Source organism: Octodon degus, unplaced genomic scaffold (assembly GCF_000260255.1).
Source record: "Octodon degus isolate 3935 unplaced genomic scaffold, OctDeg1.0 scaffold00069, whole genome shotgun sequence".
NCBI lineage: Eukaryota > Metazoa > Chordata > Mammalia > Rodentia > Octodontidae > Octodon > Octodon degus.
In genome coordinates this window covers 12,307,351-12,332,978 of record NW_004524645.1, presented here as the reverse complement: position 1 = coordinate 12,332,978, position 25,628 = coordinate 12,307,351, and the positions used below count along the sequence as shown (strand labels likewise).

Genomic DNA, 25,628 nt, shown 5'->3' with positions numbered 1-25,628 from the left:
AAAACACAAGAAAAAAAAAAAAGAAACGTCCAGGTCATGATGGATTCACAGCTGAATTCTACAAGACATTTACAGAAGATATAATCCCTACACTCCTCAAAATCTTCAATGAAATTGAAAAGGAAGCAGTTCTCTCAAAATCATTCCTGGAAGCAAGTATTATACTGATTCCAAAACCAGGGAAAGACACAACTAAAAAAGAGAACTATAGGCCAATCTCCTTCATGAACATAAGTGCAAAAATCCTCAATAAAATCCTAGGAAATAGAATACAGCAAATCATCAAGAAGATCACACACCATGACCAGGTTGGATTCATCCCAGGGATACAAGGATCATTAAATATTAAAAAATCTATAAATTTAATACACTATATCAATAGAGCAAAATGTAAAAACCACATGATCATGTCAATTGATGCAGAAAAGGCTTTTTACAAAGTCAAACACTCATTCATGTTCAAAGTCCTACAGAAAATTGGAGTAGAAGGCCTCTACTTCAATTTGATAAAAGCCATCTATGACAACCCAACTAATATAATTCTAAATGGGGAAAAACTGAAATGTTTTACTCTCAGATCTGGTACAAGACAAAGATGTCCTACTGCCACTCCTATTCAGTATAGTTCTGGAATCATTAGCTAGAGCCATTAGACAAGAGAGAAATACAAGGAATAAAAATAAAGAAGAAGTTAAATTATCATTATTTGCAGATGACATGATACTTTATTTTTAAGACCCAAAAAACTTCACCAAGAAGATACTAGAATTGATACACAAATTCAGTAGCATAGCAGGTTATAAAGTCAATACTCAAAAGTCACTAGCATTCCTCTACGCAGATAACAAACACACTGAGAGGGAAATTATAGAAACAATACCTTTTACAATAGCATTGAGGAAAATGAAATACCTTGGAATTCACTTAACCAAAGAAGTAAAAGAACTTTTCATGGAAAATTACAGTACTCTGAAAAAAGAGATCATAGAAGATATCAGAAAATGGAAAGATATTCTATGCTCCTGGATAAGAAGAACCAACATTGTGAAAATGGCCATATTCCCAAAATTGTTGTACAGATTTAATGCAATCCCTATCAAACTACCACCAACGTACTCACAGACCTAGATAAAATTTATTTGGAACCAGAGAAGACCTAGAATAGCAAAGGCAATCCTGGCCAACAAAGACAAGGCAGGAGCATTACAATTCCTGACTTGAAATTATACTACAAGGCTACTGTAATAAAATCAACATGGTATTGGCAATGAAATAGACGTGAGGATCAATGGAATATATTAGAAGATGAAGAGGCCTCTACGAACACTCTCATCCACCTGATCTTTGACAAAGGGGTCAAACACACTAAAAGAAAGATATCCTCTTTAACAAATGGTGCTGGAAAAACTGCCTCTCTACATGCCGAAAACTAAAACTTGACTGAGGTCTATCACTGTGCACTAAGCTAAAGTCAAAATGGATTAAAGATCTAAACATTAAAACAGAAACACTAAATCTCCTGGAAGAGAAAGTAAGTGGAATTCTTTAAGACATAGGGGTAGGTAAAGAGTTCATGAACAAAATCAAATTGCAGGGGTAACACTTAAAAGAATTAACAACTGGGATCTCTTCTTATTGAGAAGTTTTTGCATGTCAAAAGAAATTACCAACAAAGGGAAAAGACAATCCAAAAATTTAGAAAAAGTCTTAAATAATAAGCACTCAGACAAAGGTCTGCTCTCTAGAATTTATAAAGAACTAAAATACACTAGGGCCCCTAAATTTAAAGACCCCATCCAGAAATGGGCATCATAGATGAACACACACTTCTCAGAGGATGAAATTAAAGAAGCGAATAAATATATGAAAAAATGCTCCACATCACTAGCCGTTCATGAAATGCAAATTAAGACCACATTGAGATATCATCTCACCCCAGAAAGAATGGCTATCATAAAGAAATCACCCAACAACAAATGTTGGAGAGGCTGTGAGGAAAAAGGAACCCTTCTTCCATGCTGGTGGGAATGTAGACTGGTACAACAGTGCAGAGACTCCTTAAGAAACTAGGACTGGAAATCCCATTCAAGTGAGCTATCCCCCTACTGGGAATTTTCCCAGAGTAACTGAAAATGTCATATCATAGTGATATATGAGTACCTATGTTTATAGCAGCACAATTTGTGACAGCCAAATCTTGAAAACAACCAAGATGCCTGTCACATGAGTAATGGTTGAAAAAGATGCAGTATTTGTATACAATGGAGCATTACTCAGCTATAAAGAATGATAAACTTGAAGCATTTATATTTAACTGGATGCCACTTGAAGATATACTCATAAGTGAAATAAGCCAGACACACATGTGTAAATATCATATAGTTTCCCTAGTATAAGAAATCAAAAGAAGAAATACAAATAGAAAGTTGTAACATAACTAAAGGGAAAACGAGAACTTACGGATTGGATGAGGAGAGGGTAAAGTGAAAAGCTGGGAAACAGGACAGGGACAAAGCCATACATTTATACGCACAAGCTAGGGAAGGCAATGACTCTGAGAAACATCAGCAGGTTTTTCAAACTAGCAGTTAATTGGTAGGATTCTCAACCTGACTAACTAGATGCTGATATCTGTGAACCAAGCAACTGCACTAAGGATAGCAATGTGTAATAGAAGGGTCATGCTTGGAATGCCTGTCATTCTGGTCTTCTAAATATATACTTCTTGTCATGACATACCAATTATTACCATACTGTCTCACAGGTAAAAGGCTTTTTTTGTTTCGTTTTGTTTTTAAATGGGTAATAAATGAAAAAAAAAAGACACAAGAAAAAGAAAAAAAAATGTCACAGGACTGTCCTGCTACAATGCTGTATATGGTTAGATTTCTAAATTTCTGTGTAAAAATATGTGTTTATTCCTATTTAAAATTTTTTTCTTCATATTCTGTAAGGACTTAAATTTCAACACATCAATACTTGATGGAAGATACCTGTTGCACATTATGCCTAAGATGTTTGATATTTAGACAGATAGGGTAAACCAAACTGCATATGTTGCAGGGTAATAATAAGCTACTCTTTTGGAGGGTTAACAACCTACGTTTGCAGATCAAAAATTGGAGAAAAGGAAGGGCTGCAAGGTCCACCAACATTTTGGTCCTAGCCTTTCAAAGTCAGTGAAGACTGAGGACATAGGAGAACCGTACTGTAGCATCATGTAACTCAGTTTTACCCCACATTTTCTGATCAAGGAGATTATGGATCCACAGAGGAATGTGATCAATGATGCATAGCATGCCTAAGGAGAGTCACATGGTAAGAAAACTTTCTCTCAGGCTTTCACAGAGAGCAAATTGGTCAAGCATTGGCCATGACTCATCCACGTGGCTGACACTGACAAGGGATCTAAAAAGTGCAGTACAGGGTTACAAGATAAATCCTGAGGGAACTTGACTGACCTTATCAGATACAAAAATTACATTTCTTGTCATATAGGTCTTGCTTTATCTTGGCCTTAACCATGCAGCAGAAAAGTATAAAAACGAGGTATATAAAGTAAAGCCACATTAATATGCTGAGCTGTAAAAGGCTCTAGTCAACAACTTCTGTGGATAACCCACTACTATTGTGAACTGCTGTACTGTGTTGGATTGTTTTGCTGAATTCAAGCACTTATAGTATTTAGATGCCAATAGAATTCCCATCTCTAACAGGACTAAACAAAAAAAGTGGATACATAGGAAGGACCATTTTGTATTTGTATATACAGAATAGTTAGGATAGATATACAGCTACTTTCGCTTAATTCAATGAGAAGAAAGATTTATAGAAATAGTGTTTGGACAGGATATCCTGTCTGCTTCTTGTACTATGGATAACCACTAAGAGGATAACAATGTACAATGTAGTAATTATTGAAAATGTCCTATTAATCAGCTTTGAAACTGTCTCATTGATATTTGTTTCTCAATAAAATAGAATAAGGGCCAGGAAGATGGCTCAGTGGAATAAGCACTGCCTGGTAAGCGCAAGGGCCTGAGTTCAATCCCCGGTTCCACCAAAAATAAATAAATAAAATAAAATAAAAATAAATAAATAAAATTTGCATTCTCTAAATATGTATGATTTGGACTGCAGATTACAACTCTGTTCATTTATTATGAAAAAACTTCCTATTCACTTATCTCATAAAACTCATCCTGTGTTGCCTGAGTTAATAAATTTAGTATAATCTGTTAAAAAAAAAAAAGGATGGTGGGGGCAACGATCAGGAGGATAGGACATGACTGCTCATAGCCATAAGGCTTTCTTTTTGGATGGTAAAAACATTCAAAAATTAGATTCTGGTGATATCTGTGAACATACCAAAAGTGATTACATTTTAGGCTTTAAACAGATGAGTTATAGGGAACATAAATCATATCTCAATAAAGGTGTGAAAAATATAGTAATGCATCCAGAGAAAATAATATGATCTACTTAAAAAGATAAGCCACATTCTATGTATCATTAAGAACAACATCATCTATGCTGGTGTCCTCATTGCCACTCTGATGAACACTTTGACTACCTACCTGTTCCCATTCATGCTTCGATAACTGATCAGAAGAGGAATCTTTTGATGGGACTCCCCCTGACAGGATGATTGCGCCTGCTTTCTTTTTCTCTGGCTCAATGGAACTTCCTGCCAATGGAGGTAGCAGCACAGATTTCATCTACAAAAACAATTTTGTGTTTTAGACAAACCCACTGGTTATTTTACTACATGCAAATATTTCAGTATCAGCTAGTACTGCATCAGTGCAATGAAAAAACACATGGTCTCCTTTTCCATTTCACCCACCTCCTATGTCTTTCAAATCCATCCACATTTGTAAAGTGGGCCTGTCAAATTCTGTTTGCACATTCTTTCAACTAGAGATACCACCCATCAGGGAAAGAATTGCATAAGTGTTTCTAAGGAATCCCAGATGCAGGCATGTAGGTGCTAGGCATGTGCTAAGATATTATCGCAGGAAGCGAAAGGAAAACTAGTTTTCTTTGAGGCTTTATCTATACCTGGGGCTTAGAGGAGTGTATGCACATTCTTTAAAAAGGTGGCTGCTTTTCATTTTGTTGTGTTTTCTAGAAAAATGAGAAAAAGTACATCTGTGTCTAGGAAAGTTCTTGAAATGGGGTATATGTTGAATACTTTGGAAGCCCTTCAACTAAATACAGTATAGTTCTCAACCTGACCTGACAACAACTGACTATGTTCTCTAATCCTAGTACCAAGCTTCTGTGTTTCTTTGGAAAATAAAATGCTTTCCTGACAGTACGTCAACTACTATAACCCTCCCCTATATTCCCCTACACAGGCTGAGACTGTGATTTTATACTTGTTTCTTTATAGCATTACACCTTCACACAAAACAATGTTAAACTGTACTTCTATATGGTGGCTATCATTCAATGACAGCCAATACTCTATGACAGGTATTTAGTTTCTCCCATAAATTACAATGTGTATGAAATCTTGCCTTCATTTTTCAAAAAACAAAATGAAATCTTATTCTGAAGTCTTGTCTCATTCAGCTGGTAGAAATTCAATCTCAGCTGTTATTGACTAGTTCATAGTCTACCTTCCCTGTCTTCCTTCAACAAATGTCCTCAGGTTTTAGGCAGAATAAAGTATTCTAGGAGGACCCTCTGGACCTATGTCCACACAGTTCTTTTCTGATAAGCTCATTGGGCAAGGTTACATAGTCCCTTAAACATGTATTGCTATATAGTTTTGAAGGTCACGTAGGATTGGGCCACTTCACCCCTGCTCCCTTAAGCCACCATGCCACCACTTTCTCTTGGAGGTCCAACTGGCTAATTCTTTCCCCCACCCTCTGCTAGAGAGTTTGAAGAATGCTCAATCAGAATCTTAGTCTTATAGAATCTCCCTTTTCTTTTCTGTATTGACATCTAACATGCTCACTTTATAAAATGCCCTTAGTGAACCCAGAAGGGAGATTGCCAGCAGATTTCCCCAATACTACCACTGTCCTATTCACAAACATGCCATGATCACAGGTTTAAACCAGGAAGTATGGTTACTCTGACAGCTGGAAGGTCTTATAGAATGGGAAAGTGGGGGTTGATAAATTTGACTTAAAAATCTACTTTTGTATCTCAGCTGACAGAGTTCCAGAAACTCAAACTTCCTACTTCAAACCTACTACTTTCATTACGATTCAATTATGTTTACTTAATATAGGTATGTATTGTTAGCCCAAACTCAGTCTAGGTGGGGCACATGACACAAACAATATACAAGTCAAATTTCTATCTTTAAGATCATTCTTATGAACACATGAGACAGTGATTCCTGATGGGGAGTGAAATTTGAGGTATCATGGGAAAATGGCTGGCCTTAAAACTCCTTCCTTTATCTGTCTTGGTGAATCAGACCTCAGATCTAAGTATCCAAAAACAAAGGGCAATCTGGAAAACACAGCTATGTTTGTTATTTGCTATTCGCTACTTCTTTCATCTGGGTTATATTTAATCTTTGCAACAGTCCAATAGTATAGATATTTTTATTAGTGTATGTTTGTGATACATAATAACTCCATTCATTGTGGTGAGATGGTACATTGCACCTTAATCTTTCTTATTTCCCTTCCTCCCTTCCTAGGCTTCTACTACCCCAATCCCTGCTCCCCTTTTCATCTCCAAAGAGTCTGGCTCCCTGTTTCCTATCATCTCTCTTTTATTTTGCTCTTTATTTATATTTTGTGTTTCTCATATAGAAGAATCCATGAGATACTTAATCTTCTAGGTCTGATTTGTTTTACTTTGCATTATGGCCTCAAGATCTAACCATTTTCCTATACATGACTCAAATGTATCCTTCTTTACAGCTGAGTAGTGCTACACTGAATATATGCAGTACTTATAAGAGAAAAACTGAGGCTTAGAAAATTTTAATCATTGGGCCAGGGAGATGACTCCATAGAATAAGTGCTTGCCTGGCAAGCACAAGGGCCTGAGTTCAATCCCCGGTTCCACAGAAAGAAAGAAAGAAAGAAAGAAAGAAAGAAAGAAAGAAAGAAAGAAAGAAAGAAAGAAAGAAAGAAAGAAAGAAAATTTTAATCACTTGCCCAATCACTCAGCCAGAAAGTGCCAGAGACAGTATAGAAACCCAGGTACATCTGTTTGACATGAGATCTCTACAGTCTTTACTGTCAAGGTGGCTCTCAATTTAGGGTCTCCAAAGACCTAGTAAGGGACATTTCAGAGATACACTCTCACTATCACAGAAAACCTCTGATCAAGCTGGCTGCTCAGGATAACCTCAGGAAAGTACAAGTTTTCAGTGTGACAAATTGGTAGTGGCTGCCATGGCTAATTAGTACTACATCACAGGGCAGGTGGTAGTGGAGCGCAGCATTCATACCATGTGCTTGCCAGTATTTGACTGATAAAAACATCATGTTCCCTTGCTCCAGGCTAGAATAATATCCACTTACTGTGTTAACAAAGACTATCTCATTATGACCAAATGTCTTACTGGCTTGACTATCACTGAAATCATGAAAAAGGGTACTTTAAACTTAGGATGGTCTTAATTTTTTATTGTAACTAGGATTATTTTTGAGAGTACAAAGAGGCACTGCTAACAATTACACCAGAACAATAAGAATAAACCAGGAAGTATGGGCATCAGTTGGTTAGGTGGAGGAAGGAGGGATAGAAAAATCATCACAAATTCAGGAAAGGGGAAACGTGAGAAAGTTTCTTTTGTCTTAGGACTGCCCTGTTTCCATCTTAAATCTCTTAGGAGATATTTTACAAACATCAGGCACTTACTACATCTAAGGCACTGGAATTTTATCAGTGAGCTAGATAAGTAAGGGAATATGGTAAAAAAAATTTAAAAAAGAAAAAACAAAACTATGATTCCTTATTTAATTTTGGTAACTTATAAATTATAGGGTACATACAAGGGGCTTGAGAGCATATAAAGGGAGATTTGACCTAGTCTGGAGATTGTATTAAACTTAAATTAAAAGGATTAGAAGACAGTAACAATATTATTCACATGTAAAGAGGCTAAAAGTGTGATAGGGATCACATTTTTTGTCCCTAGCAAATTCAGCTCCAGCTCTAGGCCCCGTCTGCCCAGATTGGTAAGAAGTTGTCTATCAGTACTGAGGGGTAATGGTTTAGATTTCCTACTAGAACCATATACCATCATTCTGGCTCCATATGCTCAAATGGCACCACTTCTGTCCCTAATATGGGGTGTTTGGCTTGGTTCTGATAAAGGAAGACAACTCTACTCTGTAAGCCCAACCCAAAGATCCCTTCACTAAGTGTGGACTCTATGGGTACCACATAACCACTTTTTCAAAAGTTCTATATAAGTTCCAGTTCTGCTTTTATTTGCATTTAATGTGCATTTAGGGTTAAACTATCTCAAAAATAACTGTTCTGGTCCATTTGAAGTATAATGGAAAGCATAGCAATTCAGAAACAAATCGCATGTGATTGTACTTATATGAAGTCACTAGTCAAATTCATAGAAACATAAAGTAGAATACTGGTTGCTGAGGCTGGAGAAAAAAGAAAATGGGGAGGTACTATTTATTGGTACAGTTTTAGTCTGGAAAGATTTTAAAATACCCTATAAATTATAAATGGATGATGATTCCATGGGCAATTGTTACAGAACGCCCAGTGCCACTGAACTATACACTAAAAATGGTTACAGTGGTAAATTTTGTTATATGTATTTTACCAAATAGAGATTTTAGTATTTTAAAAATCAAAATGTTTCACTTGTAGAAACTTACAATATGCCAAAGCTTCATTTTTCTACTTTGAGCATAAAGTTTTTAAAATTTCTACATATAGCAGGTACCCATTTAGTTCTTTATCAAGCAATCATAGATTTTCTTAAAACTTACACTTGCCATTTCAGTGTTATAATAACCACTAAAATAAAAATCAATTCAAAATAATAAGTGAGTAGAGGTACATATCACATAATAAATGCCTGATACAGATCCATGCAAATATCACTTCTTACTTTGTGTCTTTCTATGCGGTGGAGTAAGTTTAAGTCTGTGGATTCGGATATCCCACCATGTATGACCAGGATTTCATTGTCAATGATAGACCCAATTGGGATCCAGGTGTAGAGTTCTTCCAAGGTTTGCAAGATTTTTTTCCCATGTATCTGTAAGTAAGAGCTTAAGTAAGTTTTGATTTTTTTTTTTTGCTTTTCTGCTCAGTTCAGTTTATTATACAGTTCTGTTGTACGAAAAAAAAAAAAAAAAGCAACAGTTTTCATGCCACCCAAAGGGAATCAGGCGGGAACTACTACCTAACCAACATGTATTAATCATGTTTTTTAAATTCTGTTTTGTATTTGCAGTACTGGGAATTGAACCTAGGAGCTCTCCACCATGTAGCTAACTCTATAGCCCTTTTTAATTTTAAAACAAAGTCTTGCTAAGTTGCTCATGTGGGCTTTAATTTACAGTTCTCCACCCTTAGCCACCCGAGTAGCTGAGATTATAGGTATGTGTCACCATGTTTAGCTTTTTATTCTATAGTTTTGATGCGTTGACATCTTGGGCCCTTGCCAACCTCATGGTGCTAATTGCTAAGGATAATAAATGACTTAAGAACAGGCCACCCCTCCACGACTTCTTTTATTGGGCTCTCACACTCAAAGCCACTATCTCTTGCCTTAATCAGCCAGAAAAAAAGTACCAGACAACTAGAGCAAACCCTTATGCCCCAGAGCAGAGCAACATTATTCATACTCAATCAATCTTAAACTTGATTGCACTGAGGCATCTTGCCCATTCCCTCACATGAGAATCAGCTCCTTCTGCCTTCTAAGGGATTCTGGTATTTCCTTCCCTACGTGCTCTCCCCAGTGTGGCATGCACTGTCTCTTGTTTCTAAGGAACTGTGAATAAAAACCTTCCTTCATGACACTCAGTTTTATGTTCTCTTATTTTTCCATACCTGAATAAAACAAATTCTAGAAGGTACATTTAAAGCAATGAAATATGCTCCTATTGATGCTGAAATGGACACCAAAGTTACAATTAAAAAGCTTGCTTTAGTAGAGAAAGAAAATATAAGACTACCATTGCAAAGGCTTCCTGCTATGCTTGTATTTTATTAGCATGAATTCTCACTAGTTGAACACATCACCTTTCCTAAAGCAACAACTCAGGCTTTGTTGGGTCTTTTTGACTTCTATGCATCAACACCAGAGAATGAAATTTTTAAAAAACAAAAAGTATGACTCTTACCTTATATTTATTCAAAATTTCTTTTGTGAAGCCATACCTGAAAAAATGGGATTGAGACTATTAATTGTTAGTAACGCCTACTTATATGAGTCATGAAGCAAAAGGAGCCCTTGACATCTCACTATAATCAGTACCAAGAATTCAAGCAACTAGACTTGAGTTGCAACTGTTAGTTGCCAATGTCTGTGCTAGGCATGCTGGAAAGAACAAAACCATCCAATGGCATCTGCCTTACTCCCAAGAAGCTTAGAGCACACCTGGAGAAATAAAACAGATTTGCATGAAATGATTATAAGATGTAATTTAAGAAAGATGTGGCAGACAAAGGTAGCAATTTTTTTAAGAGGTGTATTGTGTGTTGTGTGCTGGAGGAAGTGGTGTAGGAAAAGGCTTTCTTATTCAGATAGAATTTCTCAGTTGTCCTATATTTTATAGTAAATGATCAAAAAAATGAGAAGACTAAACAAAGACCAAAAAAAGCCTAGAAGGTAACTTGTTGGTTCTTTATGGTTTTTCTGGTATAGGTCATGAAATGAACAATATTGAGAATTTTAGTTGAAAGTACTGGGGAATTACAACACCTGGCTAGCTAAGAGAGATTTAATTTTTTCTTCAATTACTTTTCCTTGTTTTAGGATGATAATATGTGTTCTTTTTTTAATGTTAGAAATCAGCTGGGCTCACCCATTGCATGTTTAATGATACAAAAGTATAACTCTTCAATAAATAATAAAATATCCATGGAGTATCTTGATAATATGTATTCTTAATAAGCAACACAGTAAAGTAGGAACACTCCAAGTTGTCATACAAATCACCTCAGGTAGATTTCCACAATTTGACATTGTTTTCTGTGGCGTCCTCCTGCGTTCACTAAAATTACATGTGTTGTTAAACCAGTTTGCACCTGGAAGCTTCTTTCTCTGAAACACTGAATATAGTTGGCTGTACTATCCTTCTGGAAAATGTCTTCTTTTGGATTGGATGCCAGTAAACTCTTGGTTTTCCTCCTACCTTTCTGGTTATTCTGAAGCTCCTTTGCAAGTTCTCCTCTACCCAGCCTCAAATGTTGGAGCTTCTTCAGATTCTATCCAAAACCCTTTCCTCCCTTCAACTTTTTCCTTAGTAATCTCATCCCTGCCCATTCAGGGCTTCAGTTACTATCTAGTATCAACACCACAGAGCAATACTCCAGGTTACACTTTATTTCTCATCTTTAGACACATATACTCTACTCTGTACTCAACAGCACCAGAACAGCTTATTCCAAATGGAATTCTTCATTCTCCTTCAGAATGATGTCATTACACCCCTAACCTTAAGCCAGGAAGTTGGAGGTCATCCTTGGATCCTTCTTCTTTCCAGACCCTCACATCTTGAGGCTATTGATTGTTCATTCACCAATGCCTAATGTCCTCTTCAATCTCTTTACATCCCCATTGCCACTACCCTAGTGTGAGAATCTATCAAGATCTTCAACTGCTTCCCAATTGACCTCACTGTATCTGTTCTTGCCCTCTCCAAGTAATTCTTCCTGCTACATGTTTGGTTTTTTTTTCTTTTTTGGAGGTACTGGGGATCAATCTCAGGACCCTGTACTTGCCAGGCAAGCACTTATACCACTGAGCTATATCTCCAGCCCCCTACTACATTTTAAAAGCATAGGTTGTATGATATTCTTTAATGATACTATCTTGTGGGGCCAGGGAGATAGCTCAGTGGAGTAAGCGCTTCTCTGGCAAGTGCAAGGGCCTGAGTTCAATCCCCAGTTCCACCAAAAAAAAAAAAATACTATCTTGTCCTTGGAAGTCCAAATTCCTGTGCACCATTCAACTATTTCTCATATCCCACCACTATCAGTACCACCTTATCTGTCATTCTATCCTTTTGTCTTCTTGAACTTCTTTGAAATCTAAAATGTCTTGCTCCAAGCTCTATATTAGTTATTCTCTCACTGTGTAACATTCTTTCCCATCCCTCCACCATACCTCTCTTGTGACCACTTAATTCACCCTTGAGGTCCTAGGCTACTGCCATACTTATATGGGAAAACTTTCTATCACCCTTCAGACAAGGGAGATGACCCCTTTATAAAACATCATATTTGAAAACCCTGTTCAACGTGGTGTTTCCCACTATATATAAACTCTTTTTCAAATGGGAAGGTGAACAAGAGATGGTGGGAGGGGAAGGGGAGGAGGGGTAAAAAAATTAAAGAAAAAAGAATTAAAGAAAAATATTGAAATTAAACTTTTTGCCAATGGAGAGAGAAACCTGAAGGGAGAGGGAACAAGATAAAAAATAATTCAGAAGTGTTATATATATGTACAAATCCACCATGATGAATGCCATCATTACATACTTCAAACATGAAATATTTTTTAGAGGAAGAAAAAATATTTCTACATGGTCAGAGGTGGTGTGTCTTTTATTAACTTTATCCATATTTCATTTTTTAAGGTAGAGTTTCATTATATACTTCAGGCTGGCCTCCAATATGGTATTCTCCCACCTCAGCCTCCCAAGTGTTGACACTGTAGGCATGCACCATCAGACTTGGCTTCTTTCATTAACAACTAAAAACAATAAACAAATAAAAATGGCTAGCTGAAAAAATTAAAGAATAAATGGCATGCCTAAATAGAAATATAGAGCCACTTTTTATAGAATTAGATTCTGATAATAGTTTGGGATTTTTTTTTTAATTAAGTCTCAGCATTTGGTTTTTCATACATTGAGAATTAGAATGGAAATTCTGTTCTCAGGGCATGTGTCAAAAGGCCAAAAAGATAAAACTAATCAATTGCTGAGCTTTGATTGAGGCACCCAAAGTCCCAGGACAAAAGGCATAAAACATGTCATGTCTTCTAGTACCCTAGATCAAACTGATTTTTGTCTTTCTTAAAATGAGAAATGAAAAGGGGGAGGAGAAGGAAAAGATTTGTCACCTACAATGCCTTTCTGAAAAAATTAAACTATTTAACCAATCTTTATTCCTCAGTCTCTAGTGAGTCAGATAGCTGAGATGCTATGTCACAGCTATTCTCAAGACTGCTTATGAACAACTATGTCAGAAGCAATTACCATGTCATAAAAATACATGCATCAGTGAACAATATGGTACTCATTTATGAGACAAGATTTGAAGCAAGCCAGAAGAATAGCAACACAACTATTCCATCTAAGTCTGTGTAGAACCTACCAATCTTCCTAATCTGGCCTAACACTCCTACCCAACATGCACTTGGGCTAGAAGCAAGAGAAGGAACACTATAAGAGGGCAAAGGAAGAACAGGATGGGAGGAAAAGACAAGAAGGGGCTTTAGAGCTACTGATACTCTGTTGAAAACTAGGGTGCTCCACAGGAGGAAGAACTGAGGTCTCCTTGAGATTCCCCTCATTTCTTCTTCTCTACCCTCATCTCTTTCTGAAGAGAACTAAAAAAGGCAGCATTTTGCAGGGTGGGAAATAAAACAGTAAGTCTAAAGGCTGCTGTTACCTCATATTCATCATAAAATCTTCGTGGTTCCCTCTGTTCAAGTGTATGTCCTTGGGGTAGACAAGAAAACTCACAAGTAGGATCATTAGGACCTCCATGGAATATCTTCCTCGATCTACAAAATCACCATTAAAGAGATATGGATTGTTCTCTGAAGGGAGACCATTCTGTGGAAGGAAAAGAGGAGGAAAATCAAACAGTTAAAAGAATGTTTTTTTCACAGTAAGGCTTTGTACATGCTGTCCCTGTGGATATGTAGAAAAGAGGCTGAGTCAGTTCTTTCCCTGAAAAAAAAATCTGCTCGCTTGATTGAACTAGTCTCTCTCTTCCAGGGTAGGCAGGATTCACTTGGGAAAGCAAGATCTCAGGTGGGGGTTGCTCTTCTGTCCATCACCTACTATGAGTTTTCTCTAAAAGGAATTTATCTATTTATTTTTTTTCTTGGCAGAACCAGGGATTAAAATCAGGCCCTTATGCTTGCCAGGCACTTATTCTACAGAGCTATCTCCCTGGACCCCTAAAGGAACTGATCTTTGTGCTATCAAAAATGCCTATGCTCATCTCTTCCTTTTCTCCTTAAGAGAGAAATTTCTATCCAAGAAGTACACTAAATTAACTAAGAGGCAGAAACGTGCTCCAATGTGCCCAACATTTAACTTCTCTAGGCTATAATTCACTCGATTTGCAAAATGAAGATTATACCATATTCCTGCAGATCTCCTGAAAGGGTAGGCATGAAAGTATCCAGGCAAGTGGAAGATGGATGTGATGTGACTGTGACCAAGGCTGATATTCCAGTGGGCACAGATGCAACCACAACTGGTGTCTAGAGCTGGTATATATTTAGCTGTTTGCTGGCAGGGCCATATTAATTGTTAGATATTTTGAATATCACTCCTTAGCAATAAGCTGTTTTTAAAAGCAATGTTAGAATGAAAAAGAGCTGACTAGAGGACAAAGGACTGGGTTTATAATAGCTATCATTTAGTCCTACATTATAAAACTCTAGAGAAAAAGAAATATATGTAATATAGTTACATTTTCTATGTTATGATAAGGACATGGAATATTCCAGAATATATACCCTGGTAAGGAAATAGCTGAGCGCATTTCTATTGCATAGTAAGATAAATTTTAATGTCTTAAAAAGGAAATAGTGAATTACTCATACCATATGAAAATATATATCAACAAATATATATTTTCCCTAAAAAATCTATCTTCATGAAATTACTTATTTAAAATATGGATTTATTTGTGACTCATTTCAAGTGTTTGAGTATGGGTGTTGCATGGCAATTTTAGTTCTAAAATACTAAGATGCTTTAGTATTATCACTAGTCAATTATGTTGGAACATTTGCCTCTCTTTCCACTATATCTTTGTTGCCTAATTTTTTTGAAATATCCAATTAAACTTCTGAAACTTGAAAAACAAAATCTATCTTCATGAAATATTATGAATATTAGTGTTAATATCTATTCTAGCTATATTAGTATTTTTCAAACTTTAATATTCTGTTAGTTTTCAAACTATATTAGATTTTATTACTTTTACTTATCCTCCTGTTTACATACATTTTAAATTATTCATGGCAATATAATAAAAAGAGTTGGAAAATATAATGCAAGTTATGACACATACTTGAGGGATTCCAGAAATCGCTTACGTGGTGTAATATGTTCTGAAGACAAGTAGAAACAAACAAGCAGTGGCAGAGTGTAATAAGAAGACTAATATTCTGGTCTAGTTCTAGTTATTACCCAGGTGTTGTTGGACAAATTCTTTCATCTTTTCTCCTATAAAATGGGGATAACTTTGATACTTGCCATTCAGGCATATTTTGTGGTTGAGATGGGATTCTGCTTATAAAATCACATAAAAAACATAAGGCACCACATAAATTGTGAGATTCATTTTATTATGATTTCCATGCTATTTTTACTTTTAAGATCGCACTGTTTTACACTTTCTTAATATATTAATCTGTATAACCTCATATGTAAGTCTTAGATAGTATAAGCAATTATAAAACTATAGGCTACTGCTCACTCATCAAAACCTAAAATAGAAGGATTTTGTATCTCTGATACTCTTCCTTCCCACAGCCGTCAGCTGACTAGAATCAGCAGCTGGAGGACCAGGAAAAGCAAGAAGCTGCTAACTGTGTTGTGAAGATGCCCAGGCTCTGAAGGGAGCAAGAGGAGCAGAACCAGAGAGCCCTGGGGTGAAAGCCTAACAGGACTAAGCTGATAAGACCCACAAATGCATTTACTAAGGGGGAGTAGCATGTGAGGAATGTGGTTGGAAGGAGGGGTAGAACACTGGATCTTACTAGAAAATGTGCAGGGGAACTTCTTCCATAGCAAAAAACTAGAACGTGCACACTTGCACTTAGGGGTACTTAGGAACACAAAAGCTTCCTTTCACATCCTTGACACAGAAGTGCAAAGTATTATTTCTCCAACTGTAGAGAGTTTAAACCAGCTTAAGCAGAAAATAGCAAGTGGAAATAAGCTGATGCTTAAGAGAATCCAGCAATGAGAGAGAGAGAGAGAGAGAGAGAGAGAGAGAGAGAGAGAGAGAGAGAGAGAGAGAGAGAGAGAGAGAGAGAGAGATCAACCCACTGTGCTAAAAGCAGATGGCCCCTAATGAAACAGGCTTTCTGGAGGAGACTGAGGACAATTTTAATTTTTAAGGAATAATAAGAACAAGAGCATAAAATAAAGAATAAAAGGCTAAAAGTTCTCAGCATTAAAATACACTGTTCAGTCTGGGAATAGTAGCATATACTTATAATCCCTGCTACTCAGGAGGCTGAGGCAAGAGGATTGAAAGTTCATGGTCAGTGTAGGCAACTTGCTGAAGTGCTATCTCAAAATTTAAAATTAAGTAGGGAGGGAACATGGGGATGTGTTCAGTGATAGAGCACTTACCAAGCACAAATTTAATTCCCAGAGCATAAGTTTTTTGTTTGTTTGTTTTTCTTGTGGAGCCAGGGCTTGAACTCAGGCCTTTGCGCTTGCCAGGGAAGCACTTATTCCACTGAGCCATCTCCCCGACCCTCCAGAGCATAAGTTTTAATCCCCAGTACCCCTGTACACACATGCCATTTGAATTTAAAATATCAGTGGATTAGTGCTAACCAAAAAAAAAAAAAAAAAAAAAAAGATTGTGAAATACATCATTGACCTGAAAGAGTGATCAAATAAAATCTTTCTCACACAGAACAAAAAACAAAATGATGAAAATAATAAAGAATGAGACTAAAGTTTAAATAACATGGTAACAAAATATTGTTAAACCAGAGGAAGGCCAACAGGAAGGAACACAGATGTGAACAATGCACCTTGCAATATATAAATAAGCATGAGTTGATACAATACCATGAAAACTGTATTTAAGTACTAAGCAAGGGTTCTAGAAATAGAACAGGAACCTGGATTTTTTAGGGAAGGGTCTACAGTGTGTTGAGGATTTCACTAGTAGATTAGACTCATAGTGATCTGCCTGTTTACAGCCTCCCAAGAGCTGGGATTACAGGTGTGCAGCACCATGCGCAGTCTCATAATTTGCTTAGAAATACAAATACACTAACTTATTCAGATGGACTAGATAGGAATAATGGTCAAAACTTAAAAATATGGCATAAATAATAGCTTGAATTTCAGGAGAGAAGAGGTAAGAAAAGTGAAATGCGCTACAAATTTTATCTGCATGAGGGACATGGAAAATGTGAAAAGAGTTATCTTGCTGGGAAAGTGAGATGGCTGTAGTAAAAGCATAAAGTTATAGATATTTAAGAAATCACAAACACATTACTTATTAGAAATGTCAAGAATGGGGAGACAGTGACTAGTGAAAGGAAAAGCACAGTAAAAACTGCAAATGCAACAGCAATCAATAAGGACCGCTTCAAGCTGGGCACATTGGCATGCACCAGTAATCGGAACTATCTGGAGGGCTGAAGGAGGAAGACAAGCAGTTTAGGGCCAGCCTAGGCAACATAGGAAGACCTTGTCCCACAAAGGAGCAAAACAGAAAAATAAAAGAAAAAAATGAAAGAAAAAAAGAAAAAACAGCTTTAGGAAAAAAGATAAACCAAAGTAAATAGTAAGGTGGTGTTATGGTTTGTGTCTAGTTGTCCCCCCAAAGCCTCTTGCAGTCAGTCATGGGGCAGCTTCTGGAGTTTGTGATTATTATGGGTGTGGATGCTGCACCTTCCCTGGAGCAGGTAATTTGCATTACAATGTAAGGTGGGAAGAGAAGCTAGCTGCTTGAGCTGCTGCTACCCCTCCCTTGTGCTCTTGCTCTTTGCCGCCACCATGAAAGGTTGCCCTCTGCTACGTGCTGCTCTGTGTTGGACCCAGCTGAGTATGGACTGAAACCTCCAGTAACTGTGAGCTAAATAAACCTTTCCTTCCTTCATTTTGAGTGTTGGTATTTGTCCCAGCAACGAGAGAAGAGTAACTGAGACAGGGGAAAATTTTTAAATGCATCTGTTGTTATACTAAATTTAAGTGACTTAAGTTCTCCCATATATACCTTGAACACAAGATATATACAACAAAGAGAAAACAAGAATGAAATCTTAATACTAGAGAAAGTAGAAATCAAGATTAAAACATTAAATAGCAACACTAAATCATAACGAACGGTACTTTATGAAGAAGTTACAGTTAATGTCCTTGTCAATATACAAAAGAACAAGTTTGTGCCTCAGATATTTACTATAAATGCAAGCAGAAATGTTTAATATACAAACATACTGAGTTAATTAAATTGAAGTACTGTTTTAAAATAATATCCATAAATTCTTTGATATTAACTTTAAACAGTAAAGCCTAATTTGCCTTTTCCTGAGTGCGATCTGGACTTAGTGTCTTGTTCCTAATGAACAGCAGACAAAGAACACAGAAGTGATGATGCACAAGTTCAGAAAAGAAGACATAAAAGACACCACAGCTTCCCAACTGCTCCATCTCTTGGATCACTTACGATGGGGAAGGCCAAATGCTATGTCACCAGACGATATAGGTAGCACTGTAGAGAGGTTCATGAGGTTAGTGAGGAGCTGATATGTTATGCCTCAAGCCATGTGAATTAGCCATCTCAAAAATAGATCCTCTGGCTTTAGTCAACCTTTCAGAGGAGCACAGCCTGACCAATCGACCGACTACCACTCCATGATCCCAAGCTAGAGCTACACAGCTAAGCTGCACCCAAATTTCTGACCCACAGAAACTAAGATACTAGATGCTGATGTTTTTAGGTACCAAGCATCAGAGTGGCTTGTTATACAACATATAATACACATATTTAGAGAGACATAGTACAGAGATATGGAAAACTGAATATGAAACCAATGAACAACTAAATAGATATACTTTACAAATAGAGAATTATTTTTTCATTTGTCCGAGGAGAAAAAAAAATCAGCCTTATACTTGACTTTAAAAGAATCTTTTTTTATCATTTATTTATTTATTTATTTGATATAGGATCTTCCTACACAGCTGAGACTCATAATAATCCTTTTGTCTGAGCCTCCCCAGCTCTGTGATTACAGGAGTGTACCACCACCCCCAGTTTCGGTGGCCCGCACATTATGTGGTACCGGTGATCAAACCTAGGTCCCTATGCTTGCCAGGCAGGTACTTAGACAGCCAAGCTATCTCCCTAGCCCTAAAGGAATCTTTCACAAATAATAAAATGTGATTTGAAAAAATTCTAATTGCTTGAGTTAAATTTCTGGAAATTAACAATTGTAGTCCTGTTAAACATTGGCTTGAAGAGAAAATTAAAAGCAAATTTTCAAGTTTCATAGAAGGCTCAGTTAAAATTAAACTCAGAAAACATGTACAACTATAAATGCTTTCACTGGTAAGGATGAAAGATTGATTTATCCTAAGAAATTAGAAAAAGAACAATAAAGCCAATCAAAGATAAAAGCTAAAATTTTAAAAAGATACATAATTTCAAAGGTTATTTCTTTGATCATCTCAATACACACAGAAAAAGGCTTTGGCAAAATCTAACATCCATTCATGATAAAAACACTGAAGAAAATAAATATAAAAGGACTATATCTGAATTTGATAAAAGGCACTTATGACAAACCTACTGCCAACATCTTATTAAATAGAGGAAAAACCTGAATGCTTTCCCCATAAAGTCAGGAGTAAGAGCTGGGCACTCTGGAAAATGAGGCAGGAGGTTCGCCGCAAGCTTGAGGTCAGCCTGGCCTACATGATGCATTAAAGGGCAGCCTGAACTATGCAGCATGACCCTGTCTCAAAAATAAAAAAGAAACCAGAATGAAAAGAAAATTAAAAATAGGAGTAGAAAATGGTGGGGTGGGGTAGCAGCAAAGTTCAGCATCCCCAGAATCTGGAATCCAGGTACTGGAAAATTAAAACTTGGCGAAAAAAGAGAGAGAGATTTCCAAAACATGGGAAAGAACTGACCAAAAAATTAGAGCCCTTCTCTGACAAAACTAAGCAAAAAATGGGGATACAAATGAACGACCATTTTGTATCTGCATACTCAAAATAATTAGGATAGATATACAGCTGCATTTTCTTAATTCAATGAATAGAAAGATTTGTTCTAATAGTGTTTGAGACAGGATATCGTGTCTGCATCTTGTACAATGAATAACTACTAAGACAATAATATGCAATGTATTAATTATTGAAAATATACTAGTCATTGGTTGTGAAACTGTCTCATTGCTGTTTCTCAATAAAAATATTAAAAATAAAAATAAAAAATAAAAGATTGTCCACAATGGAGAAAAAAGAAACAATCAGGACTCTCTCCTCAGCACACAGCTCATGGGGAGATGCCTGTCTCCCTAGCAGCACTGGCTAGAGGTTACCCTCCTACAGTCTCTGGGTGAGAGACAGTCACAGGAGCCAGTCATGGACAGAGAGCAGGCTAGAAAAGGCTCCCCTGAGTGGTCTAATTTCATATTGGGAAGGATACAGGCACTGACCCGAGACGTGAGCCACCAAGTCCAGCTTGAGCTGTGTTCAGAAATGGCTTGGTATCAAAGTGCCAGGATTAAGTACTTACACCCTTGCCCTGCTGCCCACATCCAGGACGGGTCTGAGCTCTGATTGCCTTCCCTATCTACTCACATGAGCGAGGACACATCTCAGTGTGGACACTACCAAGACCTGACGTAAACTGAGGGATCGCTGGAATGGGGGCACCTCACAAAGCCACAGACCTTAAAGCTAGATGGAGAAAACTGGACTGCATAATAGTGGATTCTAGAAAGAAACTGCCCCTTCAAAAATAAAGAGAATTGTTTATTCCCATTTTTTAGACTGATCATTCTTTGTTTTTCCTCTCTTTCTTAATTCACAGATTTGTTGGGGCTTAGGGGATTTCCCTTTGTTTTCCTCTTTCTTATCTTTTCCTTGTTTTTCTTTCTTTTTAATTTTTCTACGCTTATTCTCTATTATTTATTTTTCTTCTTTTTTATCTTTATTTCTTATTTTATCTATTCTATAAAACAACCTTCCAATCCATAATAAGATTTTCTATCTTCTCTCTCCTTGTCTCACAGTTTAATTTTTCCAAATTTTCTTCCTGTATTTGTCCATTTTGAACCCCCTGTATCTTTAATGGTACCTTTATTAATCTTTCAATAAATACTTAATTCTATGTTACTACTGCTGAATTGTTTTCTATCATTATCAGTGGAGGTATCAGTGCCATATTTATTAGATATCTGCAATGTCAGTATTTGGTTTGTTTTAGCATTTATATCATAATTATAAAATTCTTTTCTCAGTTAATGATGTACATTAATGCTTCTTTTTTAAGAAATATATTTTGCACAGGGTCTCCCTACACAGCTCTTACTCATAGTAATCCTCCTGTTTTCAGCCTCCCCAGTGCTGGGATTACAGGCATGCACCACCATGCCTGGACTCATTGGCCAGCTCAGTGTGCCCGGTGGCAGGGTCCATGCAGCATGTGGTACTAGGAATCGAACCCTGGTCCCTGCATTTGCCAAAGCAGACGCTTAGTTCACTGAGCTATCTTGCTGGCCCTTTTAATGCTTCTTTTGGTATTTTAATATCTACTTTGTCTTTGATGATATTACCATGTCTTATTTACTTGATACTGCCAGGGTTGCACAGTTATTGTTATTAGGAGGTTTTCTTTATATGCCACTACCCTGATTAACTTTGTAATATTAACAATATTATGAGCCAGGCATGGTGGTGAACAGCTGTAACCCCAGTACTTGGGAGGTTGAGGCAAGAGGATTATTGCAAGTTTGAGACCAGCCTGGGCTACAAAGAACCCAAAGCCAGCCTGAACTGCATAGTGAGACCCTGTCTCAAAAAGACCAAAAAAAAAAAAAATGCTATGGTCCATTTCTGGAGAACTTAGGTGCTGGACCAATTACACTGTATTCTCTCTTCCTAAATAAACAGAGGTGGTCAGCTTTTGGGACAGAGACAAAGAACTATAGTTAGCCACTCTCTAAGTATGCATGAAAAGCAGACTAACTAAAGAGATCTCTATACTAGCAACAAAGTTTTTCCACTATATGTAACCACAAACCCAAGCACAAAAGAAACAGACAACAACAAAAACAATAGAAACATGAGAAAACAAGCAACAACATGCTTCCCCAAACTCCTAAATCCTCCAAAAATAATCCATGGGACACTGAAGGGAAAGATAATAAAAAACACACAGCCAAATTATTTGAAAAGATAACAGATAAGGAGCTCTGATGGTACAAACGCTTAGCACATGTACTTATACTGAAAAGATAACAAAGGAGCTTAAAAACTGATCAGTAACATGCTCAGTAGACTCACAGAAGATTCAACTAAACTGATAATTGATTAATAAACAAAATGATGACAGGGCTTACAGAAGACACTAATAAAAGCTAACTAAGCTAAACAAAATAATACAAACCATGAATGAGCAATTCAGCCTAGAATTAGAGTCCATGAAAATGCCCTAAACAGAAATCTGGAAGATTAAAAATTCTATTGAGAGTATAGGCACCAGAAGCAATCATTGTGAGAACAGAATATCAGAGTTAGGAGATACAGATGCTTTCAAAGACAAATGATTCATAGATATCTTAAAAATATGAAGACAATCTGAAAACTGAATCCTATAGCTGATAGATGACATAGATTAATCTAAGATTAATTGGAATTAGTGAAATATCAAAACACAACACAAAAGATTTAAAAAACTTGTATACAGAAATAATTGCAGAAAACTTACCAAACATAGAGAAAGGATTAATAATTAAGTGAAGTACATATATCCCCAAATAGCCATGATCAAGAGAACCTCTCCATATAAAATCATAGTCAAAATTCCAGAAGTTCAACACAGGGACAGATCTTAAAAAGGTGTTAGAGAAAAACAATCAATCACTTATAAAGGTAAACCCATCAGAATTATAGCAGACTGCTCAGCACAAACCATAAAGGCCCAGAGAGCTTGGAGTGAAAGATGATCACTTCCATCCCAGATTTATATATCCCACAAAACATTCAAAATTAGGGTCGACAGATTAAAGATAGGTCAGCAGATTAAAGCACCTGCTTAGGCAGAAGCAGGGATGGGGGTTTGCTCCCCAGCCTGCTATAACAGCCTGCTCCTGGGACACATTGAGACAGGAACTGAGACTAGGCATGGTGGTGAGTGCCTGTGATCCCTGCACTTGGGAGACTGTAGTAATCCTCAGTAAAACAGGAGGATTACCACAAGTCTGATCTGATCTGTGTAGTGAGACCCTGTAGACCTGTACTAAATAAATTTAAAAAATCAAAATTGAACGATAAATGAGGAATTTCCTTGACAAAGAGTAACTTCAAGAAACACTTGATCACCAAACCAAACTCCCATGGATATTCTAGAAAGAGACAATGAAGCAAACAATACCAAAATAATCTAATACATAATAATAAACTAGTCAGGATGATCAGTTAAGCATAAAGGAGAAAAAAAGGAAATTATTAATAGGAAAATAATGCTATGACAAGAATAACTCAATGTCTTTCAGTAATAACTCACTATTGTACAATCAAAAGACACAAATTGGCAGAATGGATCATGAAATGAAATCCACTGATAAGCAATACATTAGATCTGCAAACATTTGTAAGTTAGATTCGCTCATAAGTCCAACAAAGTGAGTGTTATACACTTTTGACACAAATGTACAATGGAAAACTTTTTCTCTTGCTTCCAGATAGCCTAGGCTCTTATTAAGCACTGTAGAGCATGTACTAGCCCATAAAGTATGCTTAAATAAGTCCAAATAAATCAATGTCATGTATATTACCAGATGTCTCAGTTACATTTCTCTCATTGCTGAGACAAAATACCTGAAGTCCAAAGTTAAAGAGGAAAAGGTTTATTTGGCTCATGGTATGTACAGGTTTCCTTCCATAGTCATCTGACTCCAAGGTAGGATGGTTTGGCAGAGGGGCATCACAAAAGGAAACAGTTCATGGCACCCATGAGATAGCAGAAGCTAAGGAACAAGGGAGAGAGACATAAGCCTCTTTCTGTCTCTTATATTATACGCAACCTACTGGGATTAGGGCAGTGACAATCTAATCAGTGGACTGATCCATCAATCTTCCACCGTAAATCCCAGCATCCTTAATTCTAGCATTTCACACACTGTAGATTCAGCCCTTGAAAAAATTCACTGAGTATTATGAACATTGGGAGGCTTTGTAGGGAACATCTAGACACAAACTATAACACCAAATCATAATGCAATGAAATTCCACAGAAATTATCCAAACACATGAAAATTAAATAATATCATCTTGACTAATCACTGGGTCACAAAAGAAATCATGGAAAAAAAATAGACAGTTCCTAGAATCAAATGATAATGCCAGTGCAATATAGAAGAACCTATGTAACATAATAAAAGTACTCCTAAAAAGGAATTTTATACCCGTGAATGCCCACATCAGAAAAACAGAATGAGGCCAAATAAATAATGTAATGTACCCCAAGGTTTTAGGAAAACAAGAACAATCCAAAGCCAAAGCTAATACAAAGAAAGAAATTATGAAGTTTGAACACACATTAATGAAACTGAAACTAAAACATAATACATAGAATCAATGAATCAAAGTACTTGTTCTAGGAAGAAAACAAAACAGATAAACCCTTAGCCAGTCTTAGAAGAAAAGAAAGAAAAGTAAAGATCCAAATCAATGCAATTAGAAATGAAAAAGGAAGTTCAGCAGGGAGGAGCTGAAACATGCCAAGCCCACCATCAGTTGAGTTCGAGTTCAAGTTTGGTAGAACTAGACCTGGTGAGCTGAGGAATACTTCCAGGAGGATCCTTGCATCATAAACGTGGAAGGAGGTAACTTGGGTGAACTAGTCTACCTGGAAGACTGTCCAGGTACATGAAGAGGAAGTGTTCAGATAGAACTCAGGGGAACTAATTTAAATAGAAATTCTCAATTTATGATCTGCTTTTTTGTATAGCTATAATGTTTGCTCCTGTGGTCTAAAGTAAAAAAAAAACATTAATTACAAAAGTTTGAGAATTTATAAATCTCACTAGCTGTTATTAGTACTGCTAATTGTACTACTGTAAATAGGATACCATATCTCCTTAACTACATGTTCTTCCTTGGGTAATATTAACAGATGCTTGGATAATAACTAAACCAAAGGGAGGAGAACAGTGCCAAATGGAAACCAATATCTCACTCTCAAACAATAGAGGAGGCAAAATTTTGGGACAAACACAAAACAAGAATCTTTGATGCAGGAGAGATACATAAAGA

The 25,628-nt window shown here is 36.7% G+C and overlaps 1 protein-coding gene across 3 annotated transcripts in view; it reads right to left on the bottom strand.

Moving 5' to 3' along the window:
- Positions 1 to 25,628, bottom strand: part of Ppef1 (protein phosphatase with EF-hand domain 1) — a 201,145-nt gene that overhangs the window by 48,684 nt on the left and 126,833 nt on the right. For 2 of the 3 annotated variants that reach the window (XM_004635109.2, XM_023719555.1), the window contains exons 9-12: positions 13,807 to 13,973; positions 10,308 to 10,344; positions 9,065 to 9,214; positions 4,578 to 4,718 (exon numbers count right to left, since the gene is read on the bottom strand). In XM_004635109.2, the coding sequence (XP_004635166.1) occupies positions 4,578 to 4,718; positions 9,065 to 9,214; positions 10,308 to 10,344; positions 13,807 to 13,973 (495 nt within the window). The remainder of the gene's footprint in view (positions 1 to 4,577; positions 4,719 to 9,064; positions 9,215 to 10,307; positions 10,345 to 13,806; positions 13,974 to 25,628) is intronic. The other variant, XM_023719556.1, reaches the window with a different exon arrangement.